We start from the raw sequence: 20,763 nt of genomic DNA, 5'->3' as shown, positions 1-20,763 counted from the left end.
AGGAGACCTGAGTTTGAGTCCCGGCTTGTGGACCTTTCCTAATCTGACCCCCTCTCTCTCTCTGTATATATATATATACACTTATGGTATATTGCTTGTATGTTTCGAAGACACTCATAATGAATGGTAATGTACTTCTAACACAAATAAAGTACACTTTAATATCACTAATCAAGCATGTAATTTGTCCCTACACAGGCGTATACTTAAACTAAAGTATACTAAATATACTTGAAGTTGTTCCAATTTAGTAAACTAAATACATTTAAAGTTATGCTTTACTACAATTTCATTTCAACTAAAATATACTTAATACATAATTAGTTGTTTCAAAATAACACACTTCAAGTTAACTAATCATTAACACACTTGAAGTATACTGACAATTAGTCTGGCTAAAAGTATACTTAGCATATTATTTTTTTTAACCAGGGAGATCATACTATCCTTACTAATGGTGATATTAAAACACATTTCAGGGTTAATATTAATAAATGTACATTGTGCAATAAAGAAGTACTCCAAATAAAGTTTAATTATAATATTTATATCAGTAAGTCTCAAGCAATATGTCAGTAAATATGTTAATGGTTGTATTATACTTAGTATAAATACATCTATATTAAATACATTTTGGTACAGGCTTTTTCACTAGGGTATGTCAACACAGGTAATGGTGTTCAGTAAAACATATTAATTTGAAAGAAATGTCCTGGTTTTGATTCAAGTTAAGCGTTACCCAAAGAATTATGTATCATCATGTTGATTATTACAAAAAAATATTTTGATCATATTTTTCAATGTCTCAGTTGAAAAAAAAAAGTATCCTTAGTTACATATCCATATTTTATAACTAATTGAACTATTTTTGCATACAGTAAAATTTCCTTAATTAAAATATATATAATTATAGTTCTACTTGAAGAAATATATATATATAGAAATATTGACCTTCAGCCTGCTGTTGGACAAAGTATCCCAGCGTGAGCGCCATGGTCTGCGAGTCCACTGTGTTCAGAAGCTTGGCTGCAGATGTGCCAAGCAGTGGGGTCTCGTTTTGCTGGGCATAGTAGGTCATCTCAGCTGGGTTTTTTGGCCCATGCACACGCCTGATACTAACCATCTGAATGCAATGAAACACAGCTTGATCACTTCCTGTAGACAGTTTTATTTGGTAAACCTGAATGTTAAACCTTTTCCATCAAACAATCTACAGGGGGAGACTTTGGGTTTTGTGACACTGTGTTAGAAAAAGCATAGTCTCTTGAGTATATACTTAATTTGAATAAGTAATTATTTCAGAATGCATTCTATACATGTATATGAATGTAAGCTGGACGAACTACATTCGCCATGTTGTCATTATCATGTGACCTACCGACGTTAGTTGTGTTGCTTCACTGCCAAACAATTCCTCTCCCGTGGCCTCATGTGATAGTGAAGTGTCCATTGTATACACACTTCAGAATATCGCCAGAAGTAGTTGGTCATCCGGGTACTTTTTGCCTACTTTTTTATGAGTACTGTACTCTTTTGTCACAAACTTTTTTGAATTTCAGAATTTTAGAATGCAATTTCAGATGCAGCCTGTAAGATTAATTAATTAGAAATGAGCAACAGGAGTGAAATCACTATCTTACATGAATCCCTCCTGAGGTAACAGTAGATGTACAGTAGACGATTTAGTGTGAAAATATATTCAGGATAAATTTTGCAGGATAAAAAAATTGATAGAGAAAATAAAAAAAAGAGGATACGAGACCGGTGCGTCTCACAGGTGTCGCTCGTCAGTAATCACACTACCGGCCTCGCGTCGTTCTCCCACGGCCGTCAGTCTCGTCCTGCTCGCCCCGGTAAACATAATGAATGGTGACTGTAGAACGCAAAAGCCGAATCCCAGACATTTTTGGCGATCTCGAAATCCCGGGCAGGCTTGTCACGGAGACTCACTAGTAGCCTAGCCTTGTTGTTTAACTGCGCTCTTACCGGCAGGTGTGGCTTGGGAGTGGCCTCGTAGGGCAGCGAAGCAAGTGCATTCTGGGAGTTGTTGTCTTTCATCCACATGAGCCACAAATACATTTTCTGGCTTTTCTCAGTCTAGAAGGCTCCAAATTCAAAAATAATTTCACATTTCTACTTCATAAATGACCCATTTTAAATACACATTCATCTTTCAGAGGTGAAGTATCCCTTTAAATTACAAAACTGGTATAATATGAATTGGCAAATTTTCTTGTTTAATGTGATATATAACATTCAGCCACGCTTTTCATCTACATGTTACCAAAAGCAAATAAATAAATAATTTTGATACATTTATTTTCCTCAATTTCTATATTTGTTTACATTTTTGTTTGCTGTTTTAAATTTGTACCATTCTGCATTTAAATGTGTAGAACTAATAGAGGTGTTGATAGGGAATGGCAAACTACAAATTTTGAACAAGCGAATTTGATTACCACAATGAATTCATGCTAAAAATGTAGAATGTCAGTAGTCCGGTAGGTTGTAACAACAGCACTCTTTGTAACTGGCAATAATTGACACAGTTTTAAGCATACATTATAGACAGGGTTTGAAATGAACTCACCAGCCAATTTGGCTACTAAATGTTTAAGTTACCAGCGATTCTGAACTTCTGAGCATCAAAATCGACTGCTGGCGGTAGATCCCTTTCCTATTTAGCACCAAAACTTTGGAACAGTCTTCTTACCATTGTCCGGGAAGCAGACACACTCTTGTCAGTTCAAAGCTAGATTAAAGACACATCTCTTTGACCTAGCATTCACATAATGCATTATAGACTTCTATAACTAAATTTTAGGCTGCATAGATTAGGTCAGCCGGAACTGGGAACACTTCCCTTAAATCCTGATGTACTCGTTACATCATAAGAAGAATGGCATCTACGCTAATTTTAGTGTCTTTGTTTATCCCAAGGTTTTCCCGCAGCCTGCCGGATCCAGGCCGTATACAGATCTGACGAAGGACCTTCGCCTGGACCCGATGACAACGCAGTGCTGAAGTGCCAACTAGTCTCTCCCTATGGAGGATCCCTTTATCATTCTACAGATAAAGCATTGTTGAAAATTTGTGTATCTACCCCGTAGTGATAAAATAAAATTCTGTATCAAATTTTAGGCAGGACAAGTAGTTTGTAAAGGCTTGGTTTGTAGAGAATTACAAACATGCGCACATTTATTCAAACGCACATAACTATAGAATTAATTCTTGATGCGCACGTGAGCGGCATCAGTGTTTCTCACAGGTTCGCGTTCAAAGTCTATTTAGAGAGAACGGTGTCGTCTTAGCGGCCCCTAATTTAAAACAAATTATCCTTTCGACGGAAGTGAATCAATCCAAACTAACTTTAGCTGGAAAGTAACATTTTTCAAGAACCGCTATAAAGCCAAAACAATCTGTTACCTTAAATTATACGTTTATCTCCGTAAAGCAGCTTTGAAACAATCTACATTGTTAAAAGCGCTATATAAATGAAGATGACTTGACTTGACTAACTAGCATGTCGAATATTTTGGGGCTGCTTTTGCATCTGAAAGTTAAACGCACTGCAAAATCCCGAGCCAGCGAACTCCGAATAGGTGCCATGAATCTGGATGGATAGGCATTACTTTGAAAGCAGATGTAATGTCAATTTTGACAAGCCATGCACCCCGACCTGCGATTTTGATCATGTCAATTGCCGTGTCGTGGTAGTTAAGAGAAAATTCGTTGAGAGGAATAAAGCTGTTTATGCTTGGGAACGGGGAATTGTGCGGGGCTGACAGGTCGATTATTAGGCATTTTTTTGCACAAGAATTTTCTTGTAGCCACTCCAATGGGGCTAATACGAAACAGATTAAATGGAGGATTGTCAAACGGGCCGATCATGAAGCCTGACTCGACTTCTTTTTTGATCAGGTTGTCAACAACTTCAGGTTCTATGAGGGCGGATTGAAGATTATTACATATGCTATTTTGGGAGAGCGGGCATTCTAGGCCAGGTTTAAAGCTGTTTTTTAGGCCTGACAGCAAAGAATGACTCGCACTGCACTTTTGGCTGAAAAAAGTTTATGGTACGTGTAGAAGTGCCCTCCCCCATAGGACAGCGTGAGCTCAGCTCTGATTGATAGATAATCATTCAGTTTGCGCCGCCTGTGGGGGAAAGCTGAACAGATAATTTTTAGTGAAACGAGAAAAGGCAATTGAAAATTCGTAAAATGAAAGAACGTGGGATGTGTTTGTGTTTTTCAGGGTAAAAAACGGCTGCGGGGAGCAGAGAGAGAAGAGAAGAAAGGTCTACATTCGCACATGAGAGGATCTGTGCGCGGATGTTTTGAGACACTGGTGGTAGTTCCATGGCGGCGGCGTTGGACGTAACGGCATCGGTGTTGCTGTGAAGAGAGAATGTTGTGGTTTAGGTTGTATGAGAGAGCTGGGAAGGGTATAAGCCGGGGCTGCGAATGTTGGCGGCGGCTTGGAAAGGAAAGTTAGTTGGAGGATAGAAAGGAAAGGTAGGATGATAGGATGAAGTGTGGGCTTGAGCTGCTAGCGGAGGCGTGTCCGCTTGTTTGAGCTACTGGAGCTGCTGGCCACTGGAAGTGGGCGGGGTTGTAACCTGTTGGTTGCAACCTGTTTTCAGTCCTGTGCTGGTTCGTCGTCAAATGTACCTCTTGTGTCCTGCCTAGATCCTGTTGCCAAGTCTGTTCCAGGCTGTCTTGTTTTCCCCCTTGGGGTAGTTTTTGTTTTCTGTTTTGTTTTATTTTACACCTCCACACCTGACAACTATACTGTTATTGGGCCAAACTATGGCCATTTCTTACATAGGGTTTGTGAATCTGTCTTCCAGAATTAATATATATTTTGTAAATAATAATTAATTTGTTCGCAAAAAATTTGCTCAATACATTAGCACTTGGAAGTTCTATTAGGTCTTACCTGGACAGTGTAACTGCCCACCATTGTTGCCCTTTTGAAGCGAACACCTTGCTGATGCGCCACCATGAAGAGCTCAGCCAACCGCTCTTCCATCAGTCTAGCAAAGCTCTGGTACTGTCCTTCCAGAGAGGAGTTTTCCACATCCTGAATCACTGGAGAGATAAAGAGAGGAGGAGGGAGAGACATTCAATGAAAGAGTCTTGCTTGTAGAGTGGAGATTCTCATCACTGGCCTTCAAGTTCTGCAGAATTTAGATTCTAAAACACACCTGAACAAACTAATCAATGTCTTCTGGATTGCTAAAAAGTTATGGACAGATGAGTTTGATCAGGATTGGAGCTATACTCTTTAGGACAGAGGACCTCAAGGCCCAGAGTTGCTGCTAAACCACTACTGTAGAGTCATGCTCACAGTAGTTACTTCTCAATTATGTTGTACTTAATTCACTTACTTAATGTCAACGAAATGAAAATTATAACCAAAATTATGATGAAACCGATGACAAAAATTACTAAAGATAGTTTCAAAGCAAGATCAATTAATATGTGTAATGTAATAGCATTATTCAACACACCCAGATCTTGATTAACTGATCAATTACAGAGACAGTATAGGAGATGGGTTGTTGTGTTTACATAGAATGAAAATAAATGTTAAATGATCTAATCTTGCCATAGAATGGCAGCATGTTATTATATGTATTGTACAAACTCACTGGAGCAAATGGCTTAAGTATGTGTTGTGCTGGTTATGAAAAAATGCTTGTAATATAACAAAACAAAAAATTTCCCACATGTTCCAACAGTTTGTTTATGTGAGGTTTTAGGAGTAGTCTAGCATATAGATGATCTTAAAGGGACAGTGTGTAGGATTTACTCCCATCTAGCGGTGAAATTGTATTTTGCATTCAAACGAATAGTGCTCTCTAGCTCCTCGCTTTTTCAAACACGTGTTGCAACTACGGTAGCCATTATGTACCAAGAAGCTATGACAACAATATAGCCCTTCGTCGAGTTTAACTATACGTTACATGTTTTACTGTTATGCTGCCTATATAATGAATTACACAACCAAGGAATGAAAAAAAAGCTTGTAATTTAGACCGTAACATTGACTTACCCGTCGAGAAGAAAGCAGGCAACTTCAGCGTCCCTTTCAAAGTCTTTCTCCTTCATTAGCTCTTTCCAACTGTGTAAAGCTATCCCGTTCTTTACCCTCGGTTTTTGAATTCGCCGGTCACGTTTCCTTTTAAATTCAATTTTGGCATTTCTCTTGTGGCTCGGCATAAGTATGATCCTGAATTATGAAGTACCGTGCAGTGCAACCTTTCAAATTTACCGGGGCAGTGACGCATTACGCCTCTCTCATTGTCCGCTTCAGCTGGTGTCAGTCACGTTACGCTGGCTCTGGACGAAAACTCGTTGTGGAAACGCGTTGAGGTAGCCTAGTACTTTTTGTCCCTTTCTGCTATTATACATTTTCAAGATGGAGGAACGACATGGAAGCCTCTGTGGAGTTGCCTGTCCCATGCACATAAAGATAAGAAATTCTTTGCGTACGAGGATAAGTCGGATCATTGGGAGAGGTAAATTGTACCCCATTCAGGACAAATTTATGAATAAAGACATTGATTTTAGTTAATAAAATACTTAAAAAACTACACATTGTCCCTTTAAAGCGTTATAAACTCAAACAATTTGTTTTTACACCACATCCCTCCATATAATGAGAATGGGAGTGAATATTATCTATGCAAATCTCAGTTATCCAGAACAAAAGCTGTGGGTGGATGTCAGAAAAGTCAACAGAGCAAACAGAAAAGAATCAAATTCTTCTTTCTAAATGTAGTTATTTCACTTATATGGCTAGTAATGAAAACTCATCAATAAGATGATTACCTGTGATAGTCCAAAATGGCCTGGTTGCTACTGATGTGTTGAGGTTATGGTATTCCAGAGCTGCAGAGGAAAGATAGTGAGAGGGGAGAGAAAGAAAGCAAGATAAACTGTTGTAGAGAGGAAGGGTAGAAACTTGTATCCAAAGACATTGCTTTGATCCTGGGTCTAGAGGCTTAGCTGAGCACATCTACTCTCCAACAGACGGTGCAGAGAGTCTAGCCGCATTCCCCAAATGAAACCTTTACTCGATTGCATACTGGCAGTGTGATTAAAGGCTCTGGATGACATCCTGTCTTCAAGGCAGAATCACTAAGCAGCCTGTAAAATTCCAACAGCTGTTGAATTACTCCACTAAGGTCTTCTAAGGTCTAATCTGAGGAACAACAGCCTAAGTGTTTTGAACAGCGTTTAATTTTTACAAACATAGCCAATAATTTTTCATATAAAATGTATTTTTCAAAACCCATCCTTCAATTCCTCAAACTTTATCCTCTATCCCATTTTTTTTATTTTTTATAAATAAATATAACGAATGACGAAAATGATAACTAAAACAATGTTGAAACTTGGTGGTTTGTAGTGGTGGTTTCAGTGTCTTGTATGAATAAGATTTAAACAAATAATTGGTCGGGTGAATGACTTAATGAATGACTCAATGACTCACTCGTAAAGACATGTCTAAATATGACTACTTCACATCCTTATTCGGAAAGGCATAGATAAGGAATAACAAATTCTACCTCATAATAGTAAAAAAATATTCGGTAGACTGTGTTTGCTGGATAAAAGGTGTTCCAGGGGATATAACATCACTACAAAATAACGAGTGTGTGAAGTGAATGAGTGTAAACTTTATGAATGAAATTAGTAGAGTGCCATTGCTAATAGCCGCAAATCAAATCGCCATGTTTCTGTTGTGCGTCTCTCAGAAATCAGAGCTTTGAAAAGAGTGCCAAATGTAAACTAAAATACTACATCATACACATGTTCTACTATTTGATATGTCTATTTAAATGTTTTAAACCTTGTACGATATGATATACAAATGAGTGTTACCTTCATGCATGAATTAAGGACAGCGTGATCACAAATTAAATATAGCTCTGTAGCCACTTTGCATCTCTCAGAAATCAGAGCTTTGACAAGAGTGATATCAACTAAGAGTACATCATACATATGTTCTACTATTTGATATGTTTATTTACATTTTTAAACGATATGATATGTTGTCTCTCTCTCTCGGAGATGGCACAGCATGCATTCTTTATAACTTATTTAGATTTGCACTTGTATGGATAGAAAGAGTTGTTTTCAAAATGTTCAACCACCGAATATTTTATAGGCAATCAAGTTCTCTAATCAGCTGTTCCCTTTCGAGGGAACTCGAGCTGCGTCAAATGACACTTTGGGGGGGAACGCCCCTCAGCGTAGCGCCCATGAAGCATGAATGATACTAAGCCAATCTTGATTGATCTTGCGTCATGACGTAATGTGTGACGGCATACACGGAAGCTACAAAGGGACACCGGCACACAACAGCATCAGCTTTCTGTTCTTCAGCAAGCGTTCTCTGTCGTGTGTTTCTTATTTGGTGTTGTCTGTCAATACACAATGACTCAATGCAAGTTACAGGCGGTGTGAGCATCCCTTCCCTCGTTACATCATGGGTGGGGATACACACCAAATGTGCGTGCACTGTTTGGGAGTGCAGCATGTGCGGGCAGGTCTCGAGGGGGTTGCTTACGCGGATTGTGAATCTTTATCGATCCGAGTGCTATGCTCCCGCCTGGCTATATTCAATGAGGATGGCGTGGGGCTCACAGATGGATCTGACAGAGGATCTTGAGACTGCCGAGGCATGTTCGCCTGCTTTGCGGCTTCTTCCGCACGAGTGGAGAACCCGATGCTTGCGCTGTCTGCTTCCGAGGAAGTGGATGGGATTTGGGGGATGACTCGCAGCCCCATGTCCCCACATATGAGGAGCTGGTGGAGGTTGTCTCTCGTGCAGTGGCCTGTTTAAATTTCAGTTGGCCACATGAGAGGCAGGAAGCGCTCATAAAAAGCATAAAGGACGAGTGCTTTCTGCAGCACAGAGAGCAACCTCACCACCGGGGTTTGCCGTTCTTTCCTGATTTACACAACGGATCGGGCTGGTGCTAGTCTTCAAACTATGGCAGTACTACAAGTATACCAGGCCGACCTTCTTAAGGACATTGATGAGGGCGAGGGTCCAACCCTCCGAGTCACCAAAGCAACAGCCCGTGCTATTGGACGTTCCATGGTGGCGATGGTGGTCTCGGAGAGACACTTATTGTTAAATCTATCAGGCATTAAGGAGAAACACAGGGCTTTCCACCTTGATGCCCCGATTTCGCCTTCTGGCCTGTTCGGCAACGCCGTAAACACCGTCGTCGACAGGTTTCAGGAGGCGAAGAAACAGTCTGCAGCCTTCAGACAATATCTCCCTTGCCGCTCCAAGTCCAAGAAGTTTTCCCCTCAGCAGGCAGCCTCAGCCCTCCACCAGCTCCTCCGCCTATAGACAGGCGCAAAAAGAGAGTGTTGCGTCTAGAGCCCCCCCTCGAGGTGCTTGGGGGCATAGACCCCAAGCACCTCTCAGGAGAAGCCTCAGCAGGGCGACGCGAAGAAGCAGGCGAAGAAGGTTTATCTATATCGAAGGATATCGATGTCGACTTCCCGCCGTCAAGTGCGTCCCGAAGCGCATCGATTTCCAGCCAACGCACGCTGCATTGTCCGCCCCACAGGCCTGCGGCCAGGCAGCAATCATGTCCGCCAATCGAGAATCATTTTCGGTCGAACCCTGCTGGAGAGCAGAATGAGAATGAATCTTGAAAGATACCCGAAGCCAGCCTCGAGAGGCTTGTTTCCTTGGTAAAATATTTAGATGCATGGAAAAATCTCTTATTTTAATACAAATATTTCTCCTTGGGCCCTGCTCACTATTCAAAAGGGGTACAGACTGTAGTTCAGTTTCTGCCCACCAAAATGCAATGGGGTGGTCCGGATTGTAGTTGACCCAGAGCATGGTCGGGTATTGGAACAAGAAGTAAACTCCCTGCTGGTAAAGGAGGCTATAGAGCGTATTCCTCCGCTGGACAGGGAGTCCGGGTTTTACAGCCGCTACTTAATAGTTCCCAAGAAGGATGGGGGGTTGCGTCCAATAATAGATCTCAGACACTTGAATCAATCTCTGAGGAGGTTCAGGATCAAGATGCTCACTATTCCCATCATCATGAATCAAATTCAATCCAAGGATTAGTTTGTCTAGATAGATCTGAAGGACGCATACTTCCACATATCCATCCTTCCATCTCACAGGAAGTTCCTGGGGTTCGCTTTCGGGGGCGAAGCGTACCAATATCGGGTTCTTCCATTTGGCCCAGCTCTCTCCCCTCGCACATTTACCAAATGCATGGGTGCAGCTCTGGTGCCGCTTAGACTTGTCGCAAGAGCTGGCAGTTCGGCATCGAGATGTCGTCCTTGCCCACATCCAGAGCCTGGGGTTGAGACTCAACACAAAAAAAGTGTGTTGACACCAACTGTCTCCTGCACGGATCGAGTCCATCCTGGCCACGGTGACCAGGATAAAGCTAGGCCAAGCCATCACTGTAAAACATTTTCAGAGAGTGTTAGGGCTCATGGCAGCAGCGTCCAACACCATTCCATTCACATGAGGCCCCTGCAGTGGTGGTTGAAATCCAAGGGGTTGTCCCTGAGGGAGAACCCATTCCGCATGATCAGGGTTACGCGCAGATACCTTCGTTTGCTATCTATGTGGAAAAAAGTTTGGTTTCTGTCTCAAGGCCCAGTTTTGGGAGCGTCATGTCACCGGAAAGCCCCGAGTATGGATCTCAGACATAATATCGCTCCTGGATGACCCTCCATGGGAGATTCCCATCAGGAGGGACCTACTGACACAGGCAGAGCACTCAATATTTCACCCTCAGCCGGAACTATGGAAACTGTGGGTCTGGCCCCTGAGGGGGCACAATACCGAGAGGCTGGCCTATCAGCAGGAGTAGTAGAGACCTTATGGAGCTCTAGAGCTCCCTCCACGAGGACATTGTACAGCCTAAAATGGAATGTTTTCACCGTATGGTGTAGAGAGCATGAGGTCGACCCAGTTAACTGCTCGGTGGCTTCAGTGCTGGAGTTCCTCCAAGATAGCTTCTCAGCTGGTCTTACCCCATCCACACTCAAGGTGTACATGGCTGCCATTGCGGCATTCCATGCTCCTCTGGGTGATGGGCTTCTGGGAAGACAGCAGTTGGTCGTAAGTTTCCTCCGTGGGGCTTGGAGGATGAGACCTGCGGCTCATACCAGGGTTCCCACATGGGACCTGGCAGTGGTTCTCGAAGGGCTGGCCGAGGCCCCCTTCGAACCTCTGGAGTCAGCTGAGGCCAATAACTTTTCCATAAGGTGGCTTTTTTTGTCGGCCATTACTTCTCTGAGGAGAGTAGGATATCTTCAGGTGCTCTCTATATCTCATGGGTGCCTGGAGTTTGCTCCAGGCAACATTAAAGCTTTCCTGCATCCCAGGCCGGGCTATTTGCCTAAGGTTCTGTAGGCTTTTCATCCTCCACCTCACGTGGCGGCGGATGAAGAGAGACTTCATCTGCTCTGCCCTGTCAGAGCTCTCAAATTATATATTCAGAGGTCCTCTTCATGACGGAAGTCAGACCAGTTGCTAGTGTGTTTCGGTCGCCCAAGAAGGGGCTTCCCGCTTCCAAGCAGACCATTAGCAACTGGATTGTTCAAGCTATATATATATGGCCTATCAGGTGCATAGTTTGCCTTCACCTTTGGCCATGAGGGCTCATTCAACCAGAGGCATGGCGTCCTCCAGAGCCCTCCTTTCAGGAGCCCCAATCCAAGAAGTGTGCGATGCAGCAAGATGGGCCACCCCTCATACTTTAATTGGATTTTATAGCCTGGACATTCCATCTAAGCCTGGCACCCTTGTGCTCTCGTCCTAATCGTCCTAATTGGCCTGTGCGCAGCTTCACACTGGGACAGGCAGGGCTTATTGTGGCATAGTGGGTACTCGTTCCCCCAAAGTGTCATTCGACGCAGTTCACTACCATTATAAAGCTTGGAAGAGCCAAGATTTCATATAACTATGATTGTGTTTGGCTGAAAGAAGAAAGTCATATACATCTAGGATGGCTTGAGGGTGAGTAAATTATGGGATCATTTTCATTTTGGGCTGAACTAACTAACCATTTAACCCTTTCACACGTAAGTTTAAAATATTCTAATTGACCCCCCAGCGTGAGTTTTTAAAGGCGACCGTTATTTCGAATCTGTCACTTTATTGTTTCCATGGTGACGCGTCACTGCTTGTCACGTGACACAGCGCTCAATGAATGATGATCTGCTTTTATGTAATTTTTCCTTTTTTATTCTAAATATTCACACATTTATTAGCTATAGTATGAAACACTGATATTCCGATTGTCAAATATGTGCATGTGGATGTGTTTTGTTGTATAAACACCTTTATAACGATCGCGTTAGTTGAGCTATATGCGCGATGGGCGGCGCCATGTTAGTTTGTGCCACAGATCAGAGAATCGGATCTGTTGGATTTACAACACGTCAATTCATCCACTTCTCCCGAAATACATGAAAGTAAGTGGCTGGTGAACTGGTAGAAGAATAGGGTAAAATGTAAAACTACTTACACAATGTGTATCTGATATGAATAAAACGTGTCGTCTTTTTATAATATAAAGGATTATTATTGCCGCTTTCTTAGACATCAGTGTGTATTTTACAAACTCAAAACAAATTTTTTTAGTACTTATGTGATTCTTAAATGTCTGAAACCTAAAATAAACATTATGTGGTTGAAAACACTGAATAGTTGTGATATATGACAAGCCCTGAGCGCGTCTGTCTCTGGCTCAGCGCAAGTCAACGCGCCAAAGCACGTTTGAATTTAGCAGTTGATCACGTGATGCACTGACCGTTCTAATCACACCGGTGTGATCGTACGCTCCAGGGACCAGCCAAGACTGATCACACCGGTGTGATCGTACGTGCGAAAGGGTTAAGGGTACTTCCCCTGGCACAAGCTATTATACAAATACCAAGCCCTAGTTACGACACTGTTCTGTATATACACACATTTCAACCTAAGAACATTTAAATAATAACGTCATCAAAGCAAAGAAAAAGCAGACAAGATAATGGACTGCGAGGAGAAAGCAAACAACCCACAGTCAGCATGAGAAAATGTGTGACAGCGAGGTGTGTGATATTCTCACCATCGCAATACAGTTGCTAGTGGAACCGTGTTCTTTCCACACAGACACAAACACAAGTGTATCTGGGATTCCCAACTGTTAATTATTTTCCCTTGTAATTGGCTTTGATGTGCATGCTGTGCCCAGGCCCATGTATGCATGAACCTGTGAAGACTACAAACCAAACAGAAAATGCTTTAACTCTCTGAAGAGAATCATCAATGTTATTATGCCTCTTTCATGTTTAGATAATTATAACTAAAAAACATTTCAGCATTAATGCTGTTTATGTTTGTTTGTTTGTTTGTTTTTTAATTAATATGTGATAGTTCAGATTTATAAATATAAACCAAAAATGAAAGGAATTGTCAGTTTTGCATACTATACTCATACTATAGTATCTAAAAAGGAAATACAAATAGTAACAATTGCACTTGTTACATCTTAATTGTATAACTGAGGAACGCCAGAAAGCACTTACGCTCAGCAGTGATCAGTGGAGGGTAAAACAGGAAGTAGCCGACAAGCTCAGCGGTCAGGTGGCTGAGGAGGTTACTTGCTGTTGTGCCATTTAGAGAGACACTGCCATTATGTACCACATATATCAGAGATACAGCAGGAGTACCCAAAGACTGAGATGTGCTCAAGATCTGTGAGAAAAGAGAAGAGAGAAAATGAAATGCATTACAAACTTGTTTTCCCTGAAAAAATGTGAATGCATAAAATCCAACAAACCTCATTTGACATGCAAAAGTTATAGTTTTAGAGGTTTAATAAAGTAGTTTAAAGTGGTTAAGGCCTTCCCACCTGTACAGTGAGGCCACTATGAGAGTTCATCACTATGGCCTCGGCTTCAGCAAAAGCATTCTCCAGTCTCTGCTCCATCATCTGAGTAAATCTGCAGGACCTGAGGTCATATCCTGTCCCTACAAACCTCAGAACTACACACAAACATAAAGACAAGCACAGAGAAGACACCATATGAAAAGAAGTTGCTGAAACATGCAGAACATACTCGGTCCCTTCAGGCTACCATTCTTAAAAGTATTATATTTTACATACCATGACATTGCTAAATGTTTGATTAATTTCGGATTTATTAAAGATATAATTAAGCAATATCACATGCAGTGTTTTGCTTAACACATTACTAGTAACGTGAGTTACGTAATTAGATTACTTTTTTGAAGTAACTAGTAAAGTAATGCTTTACTTTTAAAATTATAACAAAATATTTTAGTTACTTTTTCAAATAAGTAACGCAAGTTACTTTGTTCTCCTATTTATTTACTGACACCTTTCTTGTTAAAATAAATACAAAGTCGGTTGTGACACCATAGAAGGGGTCCATGCCAGTATGCCATATTCCAAGCCATATGATAGCTTTGAAGAACAGACCAAAAGTTATTCAATAAAAAATGTTAACCGCTTCTGCAGCTCTCAAATTAAATATGCCAGCATGACATGACGTTTCGCTTACAAGACACTTCAGAACCAATTTGTCATATTCTAATTTAGTTTGAGACTTTTATATTCAGTTTTTTTGTTTGTTTCTGTGTTCATAGTTGATATGTTTAGTTCCCGTTTCCTTAGTTGCCTTGGTTTCTGATTAGGTCCCTGTTTGTTTCTATAATAATAATTTCTTACATTTATATAGCACTTTTTCTGGGACCTCAAAGCGCTTCACATATGGAAGGGGGGAATCTCCTCAACCACCACCAATGTGCAGCATCCACCTGGATGATGCGACGGCAGCCATATTGCACCAGAACGCTCACCACACACCATCTTACTGGTGGAGAGGAGACAGTGATGAAGTCAATCAGTATATGGGGATGATTAGGAGGCCATGATGGACAGAGGCCAAGTGGAAAATTTGGCCAAGATGCCGGGGTTACAACCCCTACTCTTTTTCGAAGGACATCCTGGGATATTTAATGACCACGGAGAGTCAAGACCTCAGTTTAACGTCTCATCCGAAGGACGGTGCTCTTTGACAGTATAGTGTCCCCGTCACTACTGGGGTGTTAGGACCCACACAGACCACAGGGTGAGCACCCCCTGCTGGCCTCACTAACACCTCTTCCAGCAGCAACCTGGTTTTCTCAGGAGGTCTCCCATCCAGGTACTAACCAGGCTCAGCCCTGCTTAGCTCTAGTGGGCAACGAGTCTTGGGCTACAGGGTGATATGGCTGTTTCTATGGTTACTGATTATGTTGTTCACCTGTATTGGTTATTGATTATGTTGTTCACCTGTATTGGTTACTGATTATGTTGTTCAACTGTATCTTATTTTGTTCCTTGTTATCCTGTGTATTTATTTACCCTTGGTTTGCTCTAGTTCTTGGTTCTTGTTTAACTGCTTAGCTGCAAGCTGTTATGCTACCTTTTGTTTCTCCTGTACTTTTTGTTTTCTTGTCATATTTGATTGAACTGCCATCTTCATATCTGCTGCATCATGATTCAATTAAGCTTAATTTAAATGACATCCAACGTGAGTTGGACAAATAGTATTAGGTCTCACAATGACAATGGCTGTATTATAAAATGGATATGGAAAAAAAAATGTGTGGCAGCGTTGACACATTAGTGCGGTGACAGAGATTGAGCTGTGAGCCTGACCTGTCTTCAGCATCAATGAAATGGCAGGGCTGGGTCTCCAGGGGACTGCTGGGATGGGAATCGCCTGCACCAGTGGGACAAACTGGCGAATGTCTGCCATCAATCTCTCAATACCATAGATGCTTAGAGCCTCCACCACCACAGAGGCAGTGTACACCATCTCTCCATGGGTCACATAGTAACCGACCGTCACGTTAGGCACACTGGAGATGCTCTCAATCTGGGGAAGGTGGAAAATTTTACAAGAAACACTGATATTAAAGGTGTATTCAGTAGTTTGGTGATATTTTTAAAAGTTGTATATATTAAGATATACATTTAAAGTTAAATACGTTCACTATACACTGGAATTAATAATTTACTGAAAATTGAATATGAGTCATTATTCTCTCAGCCATCTCTTGGCTTTCTCTGCATAAGTGCTATTTGGGACTGACTGCTTGAATGTATTTGCTTACAGGATCCTTGGACTGCACTCTTTTGATTCCAAACAGAGGAGCTTCTTTGGTTTTTTCTTTTCTTTTCTTTTTTCTCTGAATTATTGCAGGTTACAAAAGACATCATAGATGGAATTCATCAAATAATGGAAATGAGCATGGGTGTGGGGGGTGGGGATGACTTTTTTTAATTAATAATATTTTCAACTCAAAAGTAAATACGAATTTAATGTAGTTATTTTAATACATTTTAAATGTATATTTTGTAAATAAATTAATAAATTAAACTTCCTAATGGCTCCCCCAATCTTATTTGCGTAAGAAGTTGTCGCGTGACGAATAGCCTATGGTATACTGCTTGACTGTAGTGTGGTGTGAGGTGAGGTGAGGGGTTCACAAAGTACAACAACACAAAATTGCACCTAAGTATATTTGACACATACTGACATAAAAGTCTAAGTATATTTGGCCTATACTTGTACTTAATCTTTTGATCGAGATATACTTAAAAGTATAGTTGTTCCTATTTAGTACACAAGTACACTAAATACACAAAGTTATGCTTTGCTACAATTTAATTACAACTAAAATATATTTAGTACAAATTAGTTGTTTCAAAATAACACACTTAAAGTATACTAAATTTGTCTGGCTGCAAGTACACCTAGCATATATATTTTTTCCACCAGGGTTTACTGAGTATACTTCAAAGTGTACTTTCATAAACTACAAAAAAATGTGCTACAAGTATTTGACTAGTAAGTTTAAAAACTTAGTTGTAAACTAGTTGTGTACTTAAAGTTTACTACTGTTACAAAAGTATACTTTTATACACTAAAAAGTGGGCCAATTTAGTCCCATGTAGTATTGAAACAGTAGACTTACAAGTATACTTCTAGTACATTGATATTAGTTTACTTACTACATAAAGTATACTTAAAAATGTACTTGAACTTTACTTAAGTATACTTGATAAAACTTAACTTTAAGTATACTTATTTTTTTCTAAGGGTAAAAGCAGTGGTTGAGCAATTCACTCTTTGGTTTGCATAATAACTTTGAATTTTCTGCTACATCCTCCACCCCGTAGAGTCAGATCCAGCCTGGTCAGGAGTTACAGAGTGCAAATTAAAGTTTAGCACAGATTCTGTTGTCAAATTTGGTTTGTTACCTACATTGCATAATTCCTTTAGCAAATCAAGTTCCTATTTTATTCACATATGTGTTTTATATTTCACTTCTTTGTTATATATTTTTCAAAGAGAGGGAAGTGTGATTGAAGTAATTTGGGGAGTGGTTCAATTTGTAGCTAGGTCTGGTGGAAGTTATAGCAAGACAGCAAACATTGCTTAAATCCTTTTGTGTTGTCATTTGTGTTGGTGCATATTGGATGCTGAACAAACTGTAAATTATGATTTTGTTAACAATTCTTGAAATGCAAACCTTAGCCTGAACTGTGCTGTCGTTCAAGGCCTTCTTCAGAGCTTGAGTAAACCCTCGAGGGAGATTCTGCTTCAAAATACTGTCTAGACGACTCCTTCGTAACTGTACGGACAACACTGTCATAGACAGAAAAATAAAGAGTTATAGTGTTTTCTTTGAAGAATATAAATGTATTTTATGTTTCTAATCTAATCAACAGAAACCATTTAATCAGGAAGGAACTTTGTAAAAAATGTACCATGGTAGCCTATAGTTTTTGCCAAAAATAAACTATTGTTACTCTTCATGAATTAATTTCAATAAGATGTAATACTGTATATATTGTATTTATCAACTAAGGCAATTGAACAGAGGGAAATGGATGAGACAAGCTAATGTTCCCGAATCTATAACATTTAATAAGACCAAGACCATGGAAATATGCTCTACAAGTTGATTATCGGGTTACACTTTATTTCAATAGTCCACTTTAGACATTCTACTAACTATAAGTAACTTTTTAACTACATGTCAACTAACTCTCATTAGAGTATTAGTAGACTGCCAGTAGACGGTTAGGTTAGGGTTAGGTGTTAGGAGAATAAGTTGACTTGTATTTGCCAAGTTTCTTATAGTCAGTAGAATGTCTGTTGGAAGACCAACAAAATAAAGTGTTAGCAGATATTAAGCAGACAGTCTACTAATAATCTAATGACAGGTAGTTGACATGTAGTTGCAAAGCTACTTATAGTTAGTAGAATGTCTAAAGTGGACTATCAAAATAAAGTGTTACCGATTATCGAGTTCTACGTCATTGTAATTCAGAATCCCCTACATGAACTGTTATGATAACAAATAGTATTCATTATTCATTATTATTCATTAACTGAGAGTAGGACTTTACATGTACAGAAGATTTATTCAAGGTATGTTAACCCTCTGTTGTCTGAGGTGTTTTATGGGCCCTGTAGTTGTTCTGACATGCTCTGACATTTGTGCTTATTTCTGTTGAATGACGGCAGCAGTAACAAATTACACTAAATGTTATGGTACTGGGCCGGACTCAATCTCAAGTCCAAGACAATATTTTCATCGCTTGATCTAGTCATGGACTTGGGAGTATGTGGACTAGGATTTGACTTCTGGTCTTGGTCTTAAAGGGTAACTCTCGCCAAAATTTAACCTAGGCTATTTTTGTTAATCTACCAGAGTCAAACATTTGTGTTAAAGCATAATTAGAATGGAAACGTCTCGGTTACGTATGTAACCCTCGTTCCCTGAAGGAGGGAACGGAGACGTAGGTCGTGACCGACCAATAGGAATCTCGCTAGAGAGCCGATCTACTTCGAGTGAAACTAAATGAGCCAATACACATTGGCGTGCAATCATTTGCATCAGCTGCGCAGCCTCGCAGCGCGGGTATATAACGAGCAGCTGGTGATTGCACTGTAGTTTTTTGCTGAGGAGCCAAGCCGATAAGCTGGCTGCCCTGGCGGGCGGCAGCAGATGTGGCGACGGGACCTACGTCTCCGTTCCCTCCTTCAGGGAACGAGGGTTACATACGTAACCGAGACGTTCCCTATCAGTCGGTCACTACTACGTAGGTCGTGACCGACCAATAGGAATCCCTACCAAAGCGCCACAGCTGCTGCACCCCATCCAGCGCCCTGTGCAAGCCTCTACACCTTCTTGCCTGGAAGGACGATAGGAGGCGGCTTACACAGAGTGAACCTGTCACTGTTGTTCCGTGATAACCCATACAGTGAGATTAACACTGGGAAAGCGTGCCCGAACTGAAGGAGGGGAACGCTGCGGAAGCCACATTCTCAAGGAGTTAAGTGGAGATAACATATGGACTAACCCGAGGGTTGTACAGCATATGAGTAATGGGTGACTTAGCCCAAGGGAAAGACACGGGCTTCCGTTTAGGAGCAGCCGTGGAGAATATACACATATGGGATCCCCGTAGGGTCACACATATGGGACCCAGCCTATATCCGGTTCTCAAGGATTCAGCGGATACAGGCCTGGCACCGGACGCTCCGCCATGTCCGGCCCGAGGGTGTTCGGAGGACTCACAGGTTTTTCACACTGGAGAATAAGGGTGCACAGTAGGGTGCAGCAAGCCGACAGAGCCGGGCCTCTCAGTGCTTCTACCCGTCTAGGGTGAGAACACGGGAGGAGACCGGCTCTACACGTAGGCTATAGTATCTAGCGAACGTGTTAGGTGTTGCCCAGCCCGCAGCTCTACAGATATCTGTTAGCGAGGAGCCACGTGCCAGCGCCCAGGAGGATGCAACGCCTCTCGTGGAGTGTGCATGCAACCCGAGCGGGCAGGGCACGCCTTGAACTTGGTAAGCCAAGGCGATGGCATCCACTATCCAGTGGGCCATCCTCTGCTTGCAGACAGCCTTTCCCTTCTGCTGGCCTCTGTAACAGACAAAGAGCTGGTCTGAGGTCCTGACGCTTTGAGTTCTGTCCACGTACATACGCAGAGCGCGAACGGGACAGAGCAAAGCCAGGGCTGGGTCTGCCTCCTCCAGGGGCAGCGCTTGCAGGTTCACTACCTGGTCCCTGAAGGGAGTGGTAGGAACCTTGGGCACATAGCCAGGCCGGGGTCTTAGTACAACATGGTTGTCACCCGGCCCAAACTCTAGGCACGATTCGTCGACTGAAAATGCCTGCAGGTCCCCTACCCTCTTGACAGAGGCCAGTGCAACCAGCAGCAAAGTCTTCATGGAGAGAAGCTTTAGGTCCGCTGATTGCAATGGCTCAAAGGGAGCATCCTGAAGTGCTCGAAGCACCAGGGAAAGGTCCCAAGAGGGTATGGAGGGGGGTCGAGGAGGATTTAATCGTCTCGCCCCCCTAAGGAACCTGACGACCAGGTCGTGCTTTCCAACGGTTTTGCCATCTATGTGGTCGTGATAGGCTGAAATAGCGGCAGCATGTACTTTGAGGGTGGAGGGACACAGCCTTCGCTCCAACCCTTGCTGCAAGAAGGAAAGCACGGACCCTATCGAACATCTTCGGGGGTCTTCTCGGCGAGAAGAGCACCACTCGACGAACAGGTTCCACTTCAAGGCGTACACACGTCTCGTGGACGGCGCCCTTGCAGAAGTGATGGTGTTAAGTACCTCTGGGGGTAAGTCACCTAGAACCTCCGCATCCCGTCCAGGGACC

General features: G+C 41.8%; 1 protein-coding gene across 1 annotated transcript in view; it reads right to left on the bottom strand.

The window, feature by feature from the left end:
- kiaa1549lb (KIAA1549-like b) overlaps positions 1-20,763 on the bottom strand; it is a 163,359-nt gene that overhangs the window by 60,755 nt on the left and 81,841 nt on the right. Inside the window, exons 4-10 of the mRNA XM_079621652.1 lie at positions 17,605-17,720; positions 15,725-15,944; positions 13,910-14,043; positions 13,584-13,752; positions 6,837-6,896; positions 4,939-5,090; positions 952-1,123 (exon numbers count right to left, since the gene is read on the bottom strand). Coding sequence (XP_079477778.1) covers positions 952-1,123; positions 4,939-5,090; positions 6,837-6,896; positions 13,584-13,752; positions 13,910-14,043; positions 15,725-15,944; positions 17,605-17,720 — 1,023 coding nt within the window. The remainder of the gene's footprint in view (positions 1-951; positions 1,124-4,938; positions 5,091-6,836; positions 6,897-13,583; positions 13,753-13,909; positions 14,044-15,724; positions 15,945-17,604; positions 17,721-20,763) is intronic.

Source organism: Phoxinus phoxinus (genome assembly GCF_949152265.1).
Source record: "Phoxinus phoxinus genome assembly, chromosome: 8".
In the NCBI taxonomy this organism is placed as follows: Eukaryota; Metazoa; Chordata; class Actinopteri; order Cypriniformes; family Leuciscidae; genus Phoxinus; species Phoxinus phoxinus.
Note: the sequence above shows the minus strand (reverse complement) of the source record. Positions and strands in the feature narration are given on the sequence as shown.